This window comes from Andrena cerasifolii, chromosome 2 (genome assembly GCF_050908995.1).
Source record: "Andrena cerasifolii isolate SP2316 chromosome 2, iyAndCera1_principal, whole genome shotgun sequence".
Taxonomy (NCBI): domain Eukaryota; kingdom Metazoa; phylum Arthropoda; class Insecta; order Hymenoptera; family Andrenidae; genus Andrena; species Andrena cerasifolii.
In genome coordinates, this window is record NC_135119.1 from 21,849,562 (window position 1) to 21,865,668 (window position 16,107).

The 16,107-nt window shown below is 42.2% G+C and overlaps 2 protein-coding genes across 7 annotated transcripts in view; one reads left to right on the forward strand and one right to left on the reverse strand.

Annotated features, from left to right (window-relative positions):
* The window catches only part of Fas3 (fasciclin 3), a 352,366-nt gene that overhangs the window by 22,301 nt on the left and 313,958 nt on the right, over nucleotides 1-16,107 (reverse strand). For all 5 annotated transcript variants that reach the window (XM_076831167.1, XM_076831165.1, XM_076831169.1 and 2 more), the window contains exons 2-5: nucleotides 3,592-3,918; nucleotides 2,784-2,918; nucleotides 2,511-2,699; nucleotides 918-1,102 (exon numbers count right to left, since the gene is read on the reverse strand). In XM_076831167.1, the coding sequence (XP_076687282.1) occupies nucleotides 918-1,102; nucleotides 2,511-2,699; nucleotides 2,784-2,918; nucleotides 3,592-3,918 (836 nt within the window). The remainder of the gene's footprint in view (nucleotides 1-917; nucleotides 1,103-2,510; nucleotides 2,700-2,783; nucleotides 2,919-3,591; nucleotides 3,919-16,107) is intronic.
* Nucleotides 1-16,107, forward strand: part of LOC143378974 (uncharacterized) — a 98,803-nt gene that overhangs the window by 17,166 nt on the left and 65,530 nt on the right. Inside the window, exon 3 of one of the 2 annotated variants that reach the window (XM_076831193.1) lies at nucleotides 9,021-9,508. The exons of the other annotated variant lie outside the window; for it this stretch is intronic. Within the exon in view, the coding sequence (XP_076687308.1) occupies nucleotides 9,021-9,102 (82 nt within the window). The 3' untranslated portion in view covers nucleotides 9,103-9,508. Of the gene's footprint in view, nucleotides 1-9,020; nucleotides 9,509-16,107 lie in introns of those variants that run through there. 2 annotated transcript variants of the gene reach the window in all.

Sequence of the window (16,107 nt, forward strand, 5' to 3'; positions counted from 1 at the left end):
GTGCAAGGTTCCTTGTTGCTCCTTCTCGCATACCAAACGGGTAAACTTCCACGGTGTAGATAGGCGAATTATTTCAATCGAGTGCCCCGACCGATTTGTACCGCCCAACTCTCGTGGAATTTCATTAAGGCGCTTTGATTAGCGAGAAACTGTCGAGTCATGCAAATGTGTGAAAAACGCTAAGTGCGCCGTGAAAATCGATGCTCTGGAATGTGAAACCTTTGTTCCATTTCCTTCGCTTTTGCTTCCCTTTATCTCCCGTTTTTCCTTAATTTGCGCTTCCATTGCCTTTTTGCCGGGGGGGAAACTCGTTAAACCCGGCGTTATTATTCGAATGTTCGCCGAATTCCGCGGCGGTTATTGTTGGAGTATCCATTGGGGTACGAGTGAAATAACAGTAGTATGTCGAAGTCGTAGTATCGCATGTATCCTTCGATTCTGTTTTTACTGCTCGGAGATCCCCGTTTAATATTATTCAAACGCTTCAACAAGCCCGATATTTATGAACAGAGATTTTCACGTCAGGGCATTCATTCTATCCCATTGGCGAGGAGTGGAGAAGACAATCGATAGAACGTTTTATTGATAAGGCCTATTAGACTTTCCAAGCAGGGGAAGATTTTATTTATCGGCGGTCGTTTCGCTCGCGTCGGGAAACTTCCAAGAAACTTTCATCTACATTGCGGGTGCAACTTTCTCGGCTATTTTCCTCTTAAATTCATGGTGCCTTATCCTCCATTGTCTCTTTAAACTGCGTGCATTCAGGCGGCTCTACACAGAATGGCGATATCGCTGAACGATATTATCTCGTTGTCGTTGAGCAAGAGTACCGCTAGCGAAGGATGTTTGAAAGTATGTGACAATCTCGTCGTCGATTTAAAGTAGCAGAAATCGTGGATAAAATTAAATGAATTTACCAGATCGACGGCAGTGGAGGTCTCCAGTCGATTGCTTTCGTCAGGGCGACCCTCGTTGATTTTCTCGTCGTTCACTCGCCACAAGAAACGTGGTCTCGGGTGTGCGTAAACGGTTACGTTCACGATCCCCTGACGCCCGATTACATAACCGAAGCGCTCGATGGTTGGCTGTGGTTGCGGAGGATCTGTGAAAAGAAAATTGTTCACTTTCATGGATCGCGTTCCACACCGGAGTCGCTTTAAGGGGTTACGCCACCCTGAGACGCTGGAGGAAACTAGACGAATTTTTTCTGCAGCTACTACGAGGTTGAAAATTATTTCTTTATTTCTTATGTGTAGAGCATGTATTAGTGCATGTATTGTATAAATACTATACAAAAATATTAAAAAATGGCCGAGTTATTTTTGCCATCCCGCGAAGCTCCTCCGCGTGAGCGGTGTACCAAATATCTCCAAAACTATTTGTCCGATTGATTTTAAACTTGGTACACGTATTCTTAATAGTATTGTCTATAATGTAGTATATCATTTTTTTGATGCGATAACCCATTCGTGTATAATAAATGTTTTAAGTTTGTTTTGTCTTGTGAAAAGAGATTAATTTTCTTTACCTTCCTGTGATTCGTGCAATAATTTTTATTTTTCTCAGATCCATATGCTACATTGTAGGTATTTTATTAAGGAACACTGAAATCATCGTGTTTTTATTTCAGATGAATCTGGGCGTTATAATTTGGTACATCACTCACGCGTGTAATGGCGGACGAGCTTCGCGGGACAACAAATAACTCGGCCATTTTTTAATATTTTTGTACAGTATTTATACAATATATGCACTAATACATGCTCTACACATAAGAAGAAAAGAAGTAATTTTCAACCTCATAGTATCAGCAAAAAAAATCGTCTAGTTTAGCGCTGTTTCGAGCGCCTCAGGGTGGCGTAAATTTGGAATTAATTTCAAAGGCTTCGTAATTTTCAGTATTTCAACTGGCTTCTAAGAAGAAAATTGCGGGTAACTTGCAATGATGAGAAACTTCAAACGCAGCTTGAAAATAATTTAATACTCGAGGCGTCGAATATTGACTTTTGAACGTGGTTACGTTAATTGCAATTTCCTCGAATGAATATTGAAGTTTTTAGATTGCTCTTCTACAAGAAAACTTTTAAATATTTTAAATAGTTCTAAGAGACGACAGCGATGGGATTCTACGAATTCCATCAGTAACGCGGCAAAGTCGCGAAGCGTACGCCGCGTCGACCGCCTGGCAACAGAATTACGGGAGAGACGGTACGACACTCGTCGTCTGGCCGCTGTTGTGTTACCAGCAGAACTGTTTTTTTTTTAAATATACCTATATCCATTTCACTCTTCCACAAGTATAGTCATTGTAGTGACCCCGTAGTAACAACCCTTTACGTAGGGTAAATTTAAAAGAACTCTCCTCCAGATACCGGTATTAAATTACTGCGTTGAAATTTACCCCGTTTTATGGATATAATCAGTGACTCTTAGGCTGTAGGGTCTGTTCTGCATTTCGCCCTTGAAATTTCTTAGACTACTTGATTACCGATTAAGAGTTCGATGCTTACAGTACACTTGCAGCTGCATGTTGGTTTCCTTAGGCTTGTCAAGAGCGATGTGAGTGGCGACGCATCGCAGAACCTTGCCATTGTCGGTCCAATCCAAGCTGCGCGACGCATTTTGCACAGCTAGCGAGTTGTCGTTCACGTTCGAGTCGTAAATCGTAGGTCTTTCTTCGTTGCCGATAGGTTCGTCGTCTGATCATGGAAAAGAGCGAATCGATTCGCGTTACAAAGCCATCAATCCGCATTAGTATCCGCTATTCTTAGCTGATTAATTACCAAGGAATAATGAAACGTTAGCTGCTGGCCGGCCGGCTGGCGCGCGACAGCTCACTTCCAATTTCTCTCCTTTTCTGTAAATACTCCTTCCGTATGATCCGGGGCTCGTTTGGAGTTCAGGATTGTTCGGTGGTTCTGTAAATTAAATTCAGCGCATCGATTGATTTCCATCCAATGAAGGATTAACGTTGGCAATCTTGGAAAGGGAATTATTAGTCGGCGGATATCGAAGACCGAAATGTGTGCCGAAAACTTTGACGAAAGGATCTCTGAAACGAACGTCACGCGTTCCCGGCAGCGTGAAGCTGTTTCATTGAATTACGGCCCATTAATCGCCCCTGTCGATTAAACCTGTACCTGAGCTTCTATTTAAATTCGGCCGAAGGAGCTCTGGCCCTCGATCGTTCGCCGCTTTCGTCATTTATCTTTATCAACTTTATCCGAAACAGTAATATCCTTTCGCGCTCTCTTATTCCGCCTTCCGTAAGCAATTCTCTTAACGAAGATTAATTAGCCTTCGAATTCTTCAACCTTGCCCTCTCGCAATATTTCCCCTTTTACGACGGAATACTTCACTCGGACAGCCGAATTTATGAAGCCTCCGAAACTTTCTCGTTAACTAGAATGTAACCGAAAATTACTTGGCAATCGATAGGATATACAATCACGATGAAGTATTAACTCTTATCATTAAACTCGGCGTGGAGTAGTCTCCGGACCGAACTCTGAAATCTGCACCGAATTGTCGTTTAAGGGGCGCGTGACGCGTCATAAAATCGTAGATTAGATTGATCTGAAGGATACGTACTGGCGACAATGATCTTTACGGAGGCTTGTGCCTCCGCTCGACTATCCGTGGGCGTCAGAGTGCACTTGAAAATTCCGTCATGGCTCTCCTTGATCTTGGCGATCTGAACCCCGCATTGGCCCGCCTCGGTGCCGTCTCCGTAATATTCGATACCGTCTTCGGATGGTTGCCCCTTAGACAAAACCATCCCGCCGTCCTCGCCGGGTATCTCGACACGGCAAACCTGAAGAGGTCTACCGACTCGGCACAAAATTTGCAGACTCTCGCCGAGCCGCACCGCGGTCTGCCGTTTCGGCTCGATGTCGACAACCAGGTTTGATTTCGACGCTGAAACAACAAAGGGATAACGATTGTGGTTAAAGAACAATATAATTACCAATACTTTAGCGACATTCACCCGTTTACTGGCTCCCTAAGTTCGTTTTTGTCGTTGCTAAATAGGCATGTTACTCACTTTTGAGCAGAGAATTTGCGTATAGTTTATAGTTTATTGTATTTACTCAGTTACGTGTTACCTCCAGAATCTTAACTGATCAGACTCTGTCATTTCTACTGATTTTGTATAGTTTTTATGCTATGGGTATTCCCGTTTATTAATAAATAATAATAATAATAATAATTACAATGTGATTCAAGTTTACATTTTACTAGTGACTAGTGTTCCTTCTCGAGAATGCATTCTCGAGAATTCCTCGAGAAATTGTATAATTGCTAAATTCTTATTTCTCGAGAAATACCATAATTTCTCGAGAAACTTAAGTCTAGGAAAAATATTATAAATCTCATTTATTTTCGTAAATGAATGTATTACTAGTTAATCGCGAACGTATAAACACATCTACAATTTATAATAAATCTTATTAATAACATTAGAACCTATATGAATTCCAAAAGAAAATCACAGTACAGAAGATTCGATATTATTAACTGCTGAAGGTGCTCTTAAATTGTTATTAAAAAATTTAGAAAAATTGTATACTGAATTAAGTACCCAAGAGTTTCTTGCGGCTATTAAAGAAGAAATATAGAAAACAGGAGATAAGACTATTGTATCCCGTATAAAATTTGTACATGATTCAGAATTTCTTCCAAAAGGGTGAAAAAACGCATTTTTTTCATTTAACAGCCAAGATAGATATATATAAAACGTCAAAATATAACAGAAACAGATTTTGTCACAAAAAAGAAATAGATTCGCTGACGCTACATTAGACGCATTGTGCTATTTAAAAATAAATTTTAAAACCAAAAAGTAATGTTTCGCTTTGTACAAATTTTGTATTAAATAAATAAATTTACTAATTATATTTAAAATCTATTTTTTCATTTACACAAGTTTTGTATAAATTAGACAGGGATAATGATTTAGTTAAAGTTTTCTTGTATTTTTGATAAATATTATCAAAATTATTCCAAAAATACAATTTTTGCAATATTTTTTTCAATTTCTCCAGAATTCTCGAGAATTCTCAAGAAATATGATCTCATTTCTGATTTCTCGAGAAACAAAAAATATCGAGAAATCAGGAACACTACTAGTGACTGGGCCGAGTGTCATCGGTCTGCTACTGGGCCCAGTGAAAATCTTCCCCGCCGGAGGAATCTTACTCGGCCGAGTATTAGAATATGCGTTCAGACTGGGTGAGTGCTCGGCCCAGTGGGCTCACTCGGCCGATCACTCTTCAGGTGTAAACTAAGCATTACTTACAATAACTATAATTCATTTACAATAACTCTTCGACGCTCTAATACAAGATTCCAGTTCATCCCGTTACCAATTTACACACAAATAAATTCACTGTCATCCCACCCCCTTAAACGGTCCCTGCATTCGCTCTGCACCGCCCAAAAAAACACCAAACGCTCCTTCGTCATGCAATATTACCTCGCGTTAATTTATACCCGACTTTAGAAGCCGGGCGGGTTACGCGGAGCCCGGCGACAACGCGAGGATCATGCAAAATGTATCGCCCGTAAATTTTAATCGACAGCCCCTAAAGGATGCGCGTAAACGAAGGCGAATGCCTCGCGATAAAGGGGAAAGATCGAAAAACGTTTCACGGCGGGTCGCGCGTGGAAGATTTATGAGACAAAAAGGAAAGTTGATTAAATCCTATCCCCCTTCATCGCCTCCACCGTGTTCGTTCGTTCTCCTTGTTCCGACACGGTTCCGTGAAAGTCAGCCGACCAAGTTTCTCTCGCGCTTCCACACCCCCCCTGGTTCCCCGCTTCGCGGCGCTTTTCTTTTCCCTGCGCCACCGCAGGTAATTAGGAAATTTCAATATTTTAGTTGGCCTTAGTTCGGTTTTGTCGCCGTGACCCGCGAGCAGAGAATTTATCAAGAGTTTCCCGGGAATATTTCCGCGGAGAATCAGTCGGTATCATCTTTCAATATTAACCGAACACCCTCGCGTCTCCCTCGTCTCTTCCTCCTCGGAGTTTAAACACCAAGGTGCGTCTGTCCATCTAAAAATAGCGAGAGAGCTGGGGAAAAGGGGAAGAAACATCGAACTCGAAGGAATTCCCTTCCGCCACCCCCTCGCGTCGTACCTCCTCCTCGCTTTCCCAAAACTTTCCGTAATTGTGGTGGTGTGTAATGGATAACGAGAACCAGCAGCCGGCCGACAGTCTGCTTGTACTGTAAATGAACAAAAGTTTCGGAGGTGCGCAAAAAGCTTGGAAAGTATCGACCCTACCCTCCGCGGCCGCGGCTTGGGGAGGAAGGGTGTCGGAAAAGTGAGAACGTGTACCGGCGTTTTCCATTAATAACCGCATTGTCAAACTGCTGTTCGGCGTTTTCGCGCACGCAGCTTGCATTATAAGAGCGTTGTTACGCCCGCCGAACAGCCGCCCGCCCCGGCCCCCTCGCGGCCCGCTCCCATCCAGCTCCATTCCACACTTTTAGCAACACCATCCGTTATCTCGAGAAATCCACGGTCTCGAAGTTTCCCAGGTATTTTAATGCCGCTCGATAATTAATTATTCGCCGCTCTCCCAGGAGGGCCGGGGGTGGACAAGTGGAAGAGGGGAGGGTTCGAAAGCGACTGAAAAAAAAGGTGATCCTATAATGGTCGGGTAAAAAGCCGGCTTTCAGGCGCGTGTTTCCCTCGTTTTACGGCTTAAACTTAAAGCTGTACATTCGCGTCGCTGTGGCTGCTCTATTGTAAAAGGGCGCGGAATATTATACGAAACCGGATTCGCTTTTGCTTTCGACTTTCGAGGATCGTTACGGCCGGGCTACATATTTCGCGACCGGCCCGGAAACAAAAAGAAACCTTCCACCGCTACCGCTGTTTTATAATAGGCGGGGATTCATTAGTCGCGCGAGCTTTGCGGCGTGTATGCACTTAAATTTAAATTCAATGCGAGCGATGCTTAGCGAAGAGGGAGGCGAAGCCGCGCGGGAATCGAGCAGCGTTGTCTCTCTATTCCGTATTAGTTATTTCGTTAGCTATTAATCCACCCACGCAGTTATTTTGTGGTCGGAGTTCAGTTAATTGGATAAAAGCAGGAAGGAATGTGAATCACGTGGTAATACAGAGGATTCGCGTAGCAAGAGTATTGCCAAGCGTAAGTTTAAATTATATTCTTCGACGTACGTGGCATATCGTCGGTGATACTGCAACACCGCGTATGAGCAGTTTGTAAATACCGCGGTTCTGCATTTTACCGATTTTACGGGAGGATGAAAAAAATTAATACTTCAGCCATTTTAAGGGATTTCTTTGACTGAACTTTTTTGGGTCAGTTTTGGCACGCCTTGTAATAAATAGTGATATTAATTCATCATAAAAATGCTTAATTGCTGTGTAAAGTCACTTTAAAGTCACAAACGTGCCGTCACTTCACCTGATTTCTCTGTAAATGCGCGGTTTTGCCGCCAACTTGCTAGGAGAGACAGATTCACGGTATCCTTGAACCTGCTGGTTCCATTGGTAAAAAGATGGCTTCCTATTGGCTATTTCACTTGGCGTGACTTTTAAAAAAAGCGAAACAGCGCTTGGCAACCGTGGGCACGAAATCTCAATTTTGCTACTTTTGCAGATACGCGGTATTTACAAACTGCTCATACGCGATGTTGCAGTATTACCGACGATATGCCACTGCGCGGCGTTGGTTGTAGGGATTGCAATACCCGTAAACGGGTTTACCGGTAAATTGCCAGAAATAATCTAAAATTTTTACTGGTAATTCGCCAAATTTTTACCGGTAATTCGCCAAATTTTTACCGGTAATTCGATCAATTACGTATAGCAATATAGCCCATATACGCATTTATTAATTCCGTCGACATCTACTATGTTATCAGTGAAAAAACTGCAATTATTAATAAAGACGAAAACCAAAGTATCTCACGGAGAACAACTCTGATTCAAAAGAAAACTAAGAATCTGAATCAAGTCATCAAAAAATGGGCGCATTTTTAAGTAGAAAAAGTAAGGAGAAAGTATATTCAAATACCACGTGATTTCTTAATAACTACACGACCAAAAAGTGTAGAATATGAGAGCGCTTTATCCGTGGCTGGATTATTTTATACAAAATTTAGGTCAGGAAACCAAAGTTTAGACAAATTATATTTTTTCCGCGCACATTTATAAAAAAGGATCGTTAAATAAAAAATATTTAATTACGTATGTAAGATAAGATTCTTTTCATTGTTTTCCTGGTGAATATCCATATTAATAAGTACTGTCAATTGATATACAAATATATCTATTTTATGTTATATATATCATTAATATTTTATGTTCAGAATAGTTTCACTTGCATATAGTTTTATAATGCTCGATTAGAGTTGAAAAAAGTTCTTTGTAATTATATATTTCACGTCATTTAATACCTCAAAAAAAAAATACCGGTTAATTACCGGTAAACCGGTTTTGATTGAAAGTTTTACCGAATTACTGGCGATTGAAGAATTCGGTAAATTTGCAATCCCTAGTTGGTTGCGTTCAGGTTGCTCTGGAGCTTCGTTATTTAGAAGGTCCACGGGCACCGTCGAATCTCGAGCGAGCTAGAGACACAACCCCTGGCCGGGCCGAATACGCTCGATCTCGTGCACGGCGCCATTATGATAATGCAGCGAAGGAAATATGATAAACCAGGCGTGGCGCGAATAACGATTATCATATTTCACCTCGTAACGCTTCTTAACGCATCGAGTGATATAACTGCTCGCGGACTGTATCGGTGGTTCTTGCGGGCGTTTGTCTTCGCTGTGTCGCGAGCGGACTGTTATGTTGATGAACGAGGTGCCCGTTAGTTTTTCCTGTTCAGGAATATATTAGGGGAACTCCTCCTTACCGCTGGAACTTGAAATATCTTCGTTATTGTTGGCGATACGAGCGTATGCGCGAGATGAAGAATGGCCACAATGTGGCAAATAATACCATAAAAGAGATCACGTTTTTCTTTCCCCTTTACAGCGTTCAAGATTTCAAGATCTCTGGAGAATTTCAAGGCTTGGTCGTCTTTCTTCCTTTAAGTGGAATTTGTAGTTTCCTTTGAGATTATTATTATTAATATTGCGACTTCGTTACTCATTAATTGCTTAATTGAAAGGGTCCAGCATAAGTTTCTTAGATTTGCTATGGGAGCTACTGGCAGCCCTATGCGGTTTGATGATCATGATTATAGTCCAGCTTTGCGAATGATGAGGCTTTCTAAACTCAGTGACCGCCGTATCTGTTCTGACCTATTATTTTTGTACAAAGTAATCCATGGCCAGATTAACTGTCAGGATTTAGTCGCACTGAGTCTGAGACGACCTCTTTTTGTATCGGCTGTCCCTGAATATTATCACTATACAGTCGATCCCTTAAATCGTGCTATGGATGAGATGAACCAGTGCCCAGCTGACATAGACGTGTTCGCTCTGTCTCCTTCGCTTCGTTCAGGAACCAATTGCTTAGGAGACTGTTACCTCGGTAATTTAATTTAATTTAAATTAATTTAAGCACCTTTGGTGCTGTGATTAGGTCTTGGGGCTCAGACTGTTTTGTTTGTTTTTATTTATTTTATTTCACTTTATTTTATTTTATTGTTTTACATTTTATTTTAGGTTATTTTATGTTTTTGTTATATTTACTTTATCTTTGTACTAATTCGCTGTATACTTTGTATCTAAAGAGTTCTCCCATTAATTTAATAATAATAATAATAATAATAATTAAGTAGAAGATGTAATAGATGCTTATAGAGGAAGTAAGATAAGACGAAGTGCAGTCATGTTTTTATAATTTGTATAGAATCGAAAATGCTGCGCTCTTAAATTCGTGCGAAGAGCAATAGAACTGATTTTATTAGATACAGTACGCACGTTTACACAGAAACGTTTTTTTTTTTGCGTCGCAGTTCTCTATTGGCTGCCTCGTTCGCGTGCATTCGATATTCATTCTCGTTAGCGAGCGTGCTACGGGGGCAAGAAAAATGCATCGCGATTATTGCGGCGTTGTTAATGCGATAATACAGTAAATTATACCGCGTGGAAATGAATGAAGGTATTGCCGGTGCCGATGAAAAACTGTCGTTATGCCTTTTTCCTAGCGGGGCTGAAAGAGATCCATTGTACAAGCGATTTTTGTTTCTCCCCTTTAATTTATTTAGAGCACTTAATTAAATCCCGCCCCCTTCGCCCGCGACTGTGATGTTTCTCCTTCGGCTGGAACGAGGAAGGGGGGCTGGCTCCTTCATTTCGTTCCTCGAATGAACTCGTTCAACGATTTCCTTAAGAAAAAGAAACCTTTCGCCCCGTAGATTGTTCGCGTCGAAGTGGACTATATTTGATGTATACTTGAAGAATTCATTTCCCCTTTGAAGGCTCCTGTTTCTTCCTAAAATGAAGCACTCCCAAAATACGCAACATTGGCATACGCCGGGATTACACTGTTTTACGTCAGATTAGTAAAACTTAACCTGTTAATGATATTTATATGGTGTGCCAATATTACGAGTAAATTTTAGTTAAGATGTATGTAAAAGAAATACGATAGAAGTTCTGTGAAACTAACGTATTCCTTTTGAAACTCATTCCGAATTAGAGACGTATTGCGCGTGTCTGTGGGACAAGAGGGCGGACGAACAGAGCTGATGAGAGAGAAAAGCCACGTGTAGTTTAAAACCTAATCGATTAGGATCGTTTGAATAAATTGTCACTCTCCTACATAAATCTTTGTGGAATAATAGCTTTTAAATTAAGTTAAACTTTGCAAATAATTATAAATAATTAATTCCTTGTGTTTACAGTGAAACTCAGTTTGGTTATTATTTCCTCAAGATAAATTAAAGAAAAAAGGATAACCTCATTATATGTAAAAAATAAAATAAAATAAACAAATTTAAGTGTCAATGTATCTTACCGACTTCGGATTAGTAAAACTTAACCCGTTAATGCTATCTATTTTATGCGCCAATGTTACCCCGGTACACTGACGTTTCTAACATGTGAGCCGTTTATTTTGAAAGTGGCGTAAGTCCATTCATAGCTATCAAACACATATTATTTCTTAAATAATGTTAATTATGCTAATTGCGATGATAAATTTGACACCCTTGGAAACCCAAAAACATTAGCCTACTATGCTATCTGTTACTGATATTTTTAAATTTAATCCAACGCAAACCCTTCAATATCTCGATTCGAACATAAATGGACTTACGCCGTTTTCAAAATAAACGGCTCATGTATTAAAGAAGGAAAAGGACAAAAATTTTATGCATTTCGACACTTGTAGTACAATCACAAAAGACGCAGTGTTACAAGCCATTAGATCATCACCACTAATAGCACGCGTAAATTAATCGCGAATAAGTTCCAGATTAAACTAACCAATCAGGCTAAAATAATTCCCACGTGTTCTCCATTTAGAATCAGCCAGCCAATCGAATGCAATATTTCGAAGTTCAAAATCTTCATCCACGACGTATTTGTCTACCATCGGAAACGTTCAGATATTTCGGTGTCCCTCCGCCCGGCATTAAAGGATGAATCTTTCATCAAGGCGCAAGCGCATTAGGCCACCGCGCATGCATTCGAGATCCCTATCAGCGCGGAGCAAGAGTCAACCCCTAAATCCCATTTGATTTTCCGGTCATCAATTTGTTACACGGCTGACGTCGCGATCTAATTCGATGCCCCCGGTCCTCGTGGCCGTGCACGTTCGAGGGCCGCGTATTCCGAAAACCGCAGCAACAGATGCGATGATTTGTGGACAGCAGTGTGCATCAGCGTGCCCCCGAGGCTGATGCACTTTGCACGCGAGAGCCTGCTGCAGCGAATTGCCGCGATGCGCCTCTATAATTTAAATTTTATGAAATCCCGCCGCCGCCCCTCGTGCACGAGGAGCGCGCGTTCTTACACGAGCTCCTGTCTCAGATCGCATTTAATATCTCGAACCACCTCGGCGGGACTTTTAGGTTCTTAGGATTAACAATCAACGTGCGATCAGGTTTCATTTGTTCCTCTATTCAGAATTTAAACACACTCGATTGTTTCGAAAGTGCAGATGGACTTTTATAACAAGGGAAAGGAAAATAGCGAGGTGTAGTTATAAAATAGGCAGCCTCTAAAAATCGTTAGGGAATTTCATTCTCCAAGCGATAAGGGTGACTGGAGGGTTCGTTTCGCTGTTAAAGCCCGTTTCTGTTTAAAGTTCTCCGTGTCTAGGGACAGGGGTAACACCGTGTTGCGTTCGGTGGAAAAAAAAGAGAGGCACGCTCAACCATGGACCAATAACCGTGCCTGCTCGTTCCCACGAGGAACTTCCTTTGAAACCGCGATTTTCGACGGTACAGAGAGCAGACAAAGAGTCGCGGATGGAAGGGGCCAGGATTCAATTTGCTTCTCGATAACAGTCCTTTTTTCTTGCTCAAAAATTGCTGGTAGACACGAGCGCCCCATCCGGGATTTCGGTGGCTGGAATTTTTCTCACATTAAAGGAGGAAAGCTGCCCGGCCGCGCGTCCTGTTCCGGAGCGTATGCAACCGCGAATGAGAGTAAAACGCGCGGGTGCAGGGGGCCACGGTATGGAAACGCGAATTTAAAGCACGGAAAACACGTTATAAAATATCATTCTCGCTAATGCACGGAGCAATTAAATGGTATCTCTCGTAATGGAATGCGACGTCCGCTTTAAGATTCTGTTCGATAATTCAAACAGAATTTCGCGCATACATCGCCGATGTCGCTCGATACGGTATTTTATGGAAATTTTTCAAAGTGATCAGGGAACCGCGACGTTCCACCGATGAAATAATTCACAAATTCGCCTCGCCTCCGTGCCATAAATATTACTTATAGCCATGGGAACTTTTCTGATATCGAGTATTCTTTTGCCTCCCACATTCATCAGTATAATGGTGCCTACGTTTAAAATTTATATCCCGCTAAAAAATTCATTTCCATTCCCATACCCGTGCTTACATATTCCCGTGGGGCGATGTAAATTTCAGGGAGCGCTACGTCTCTAGGATTCTTCGATACAGTGATCCCGCCGCGAAGCAGCGACCCTTAAATTCTACTTTTCCGGGTGACATAATAACGGTGGCGACATAATCTCGGTTATATAAAACGCAGCGTAACCTAACCGCATACACGCGCAATTTTCCCGCAGATTTCCAATCTCCCTTTTCCCACCTTGCTGCATCTGTATCGCGAGATACATAGAACAGTGCGGAGGACAGAAACAGAGACAACGACGGAAGCCAAAAATCGTGTAATAATAATAACGTTCACGGGGGAAAGAACGCGAAGCAGCAACGGCGGGAATAATTATGCGGCTATTGATTATTGCGAACGAAGCTACGTTTACGGACGAATGGAAAAACGGAATCAAAAGAGAAGAGGAACTCGATGGGATTAAATAGAAGATACAGGAGCTGGGTGTGCCAGATGAAAATAAAGGGAAGAGGGAGATGGGAGGGTGGCGGGGGGTGGTAGCGTAGCTGTAGCAAACCGCTGCGGTCAGCTTGCATGCGCAGGCTGCAAGGGGTGGAACTAATCCAAGCCGGCACTTCTCGTATTAGATGATATTTCCTAACATTGCTAATTTTGCTTCGCGCGGCGTTACGAAATATACGAACTTCCACCCTCCACGGGACCCACCCACCCCTCCCGGTTCACCGCGTAGTTGTAGATGAGAGGACGAAACTCGATTTTCGTCGTAATCAGACCGAAGTGCCAGCGTTGCGCGCGGCTCGGACGTCAAAACCCGAGGCAAGGATGCATTTAAGTGACACGCCGGCGTGAATATTAATCCTTGCTTATTTATTATCCTGTCGACGCGCGTTGGCCCCGGCGAGAGCGTATCGCCATTATTTACGGATGACAAAGTGTCCTTGTTCAAGTTATTCCTTCCTCTTCGGGAACCGAAGTCCCCCGGCGAGCCGGCAGGAATATGAAATTCCTCCGATACTTTATGCGAAGGCTCGTTCCTGAAATCGCGTGGGTAAGTTGGATCTTTACAGATCGCGATATCGAATACTTTTATGCCTCTACTGTTCCGCGAAATGGTAACGAGCAGGAGGGTCGGAGATAAAAGTGTCCCATTCGGGATTCTACCTGGTAATTCGGGATTTCACTCGATAGCGCCGCGTTTATTCCCACTGAAAAATTGGCAGTCTCATTTGCTTCCGGGGTAGAAGCGGGCGGCAAGTATTAAACCGACAGAGAGGCGAGGGGGCGCGCGCGCGCGCGCAAAAAGGACTTGACAGGAAAAGTTTGCGCTTTATAGGGGAGGAAAACACGGCTATCGAGTACGCCGGGAGAGTAGCTCTCTATGTTTCCAATCCCCAGAGCTTTTTCCAGACCAACCGAGCAAGGAAAAGGGTACATCATTCAACCCCGGGAAAATAGAGCAATCTTGTGACACATGGGAAATCCATGCATTACCTGTATGGTGCAGTTACTCACGAATGCATTGCATTTTTGCCGGTGTTCCCGTTGGCTGACTTTACCACTGACGAGAGTGGGAGGGGAGGGGCGAGGGGCAGAGGTAGCGCGGCACGATCAGCAAATGGATGCATTTGTCCATTCGCTCGCGAAGCTCGTATTTGATGGCTTAATGACAACTGTCGAGAGTTAAAAAGCCGCGCCCGACAATTTTTGACAATTAGTAACCCGTGCAATATTCCGAAACGCCGGCGACTGAAAGGGATTGTTTCCGCTGGGAGACACGGAAGAGGGAGACACTTTGCACCGCACTGTAATAGAGTGATATTCCTGTAACACGACGACGGTCGGATTAATTTTATACGGGGGCTGCGTGATTGCTTAACGCGGATAGGGTCAAAGTTCACGTTCCTCCTTGCGACTCCTCCTTAAGGGAGTGTCCTGCTTTACAAAGTTAAAAAAAAAGATTTTTTCGCGAATTTTTTTGAAAGGGAAAGGAACAATTGATCTTCGTAAACTTTTGGGTATATTTAAACATATATTCGATGAGTACAAAAAAAATTTTTTTCTTATAAAATTATAAAATATGGCAGATTCATCAGCCGATTCTCGGAGCGCTTTGCCACTGCAGTCTCCAATTGGCGGGAAGGATTCTGGTTGTAATTCTTGTCTGAAATGAAAAAATCAAAATGGTTTTTAATGCTCACATATTTTTCTTTTGGGTGAACTAAGAAAAAGCAGAAAAAGCGCGAAATCATAATTTTTTTTAGTTTGATAAGAAGAATGTCTATTTTCTAAAAGCAACATTTGACTTTAACGTGCTATAAAAGTTATTTAAAAAGAATTTTTTAACAATCTTTTCAGTTCACGTAGAAAAGAATTTAATACTGAAGAGCATAAGCTTTGGTTTAATTCAATTGGCCACGTAGTTTTTTTGCTATCACGCCCGCCAATTTTAAAGAATCGTAAAAATGAAAACTGCAGAAGTCGCGCTTTAAAGTTTTCGGTAGGAGAAAATATTAATTATTGGTTACTTACACCAGTGATCTGCTAATCAGCTATTCCTGTCCCACATAATACCCCTTCCGCCTGTTAAAAAAACTCATTTTGTTGCATTTGCTGAATCCTACGAGCCGTACGAGCCTCCTTGCTGCTGTATGTTTGGCGCTTGTCTTCGCGCGCGAGTCGCTGCGCGTCAGTGGTACCGGCGAACGTTTTGCACTGCTGGCCAATATTCAAATGCAACAACTGCATTGTAATTAAAACTGCTGAATAACCTTCATTGAATATGCCTGCAGCCATGTAGGCGGCAATTTCAATGATTTTGTGGCCTGAATTTAAATGTTTAGGAGTCACGCGCCACAACGTTGCATCGATCGATTCGTTGGGGTTTTGCGTGTGTCCGCCTGAACATTTTTCTATGTTTTTCTATGTTTCTAAGTAATGATCGACGAATGAGGACGCGTGAAAGTGTGAAGCACGCGCCCGTTCTCGCCGCTTACCTGCTCTCGGTTCTGCATCTTTAAAAATACTTCTCATTGGCCGCCATAACTTTGTGAATACATTCTTGGATAGTCTATCGATTGAGGCAATAAAAAGAAAATCGATTTTTCGGACCTTATAAA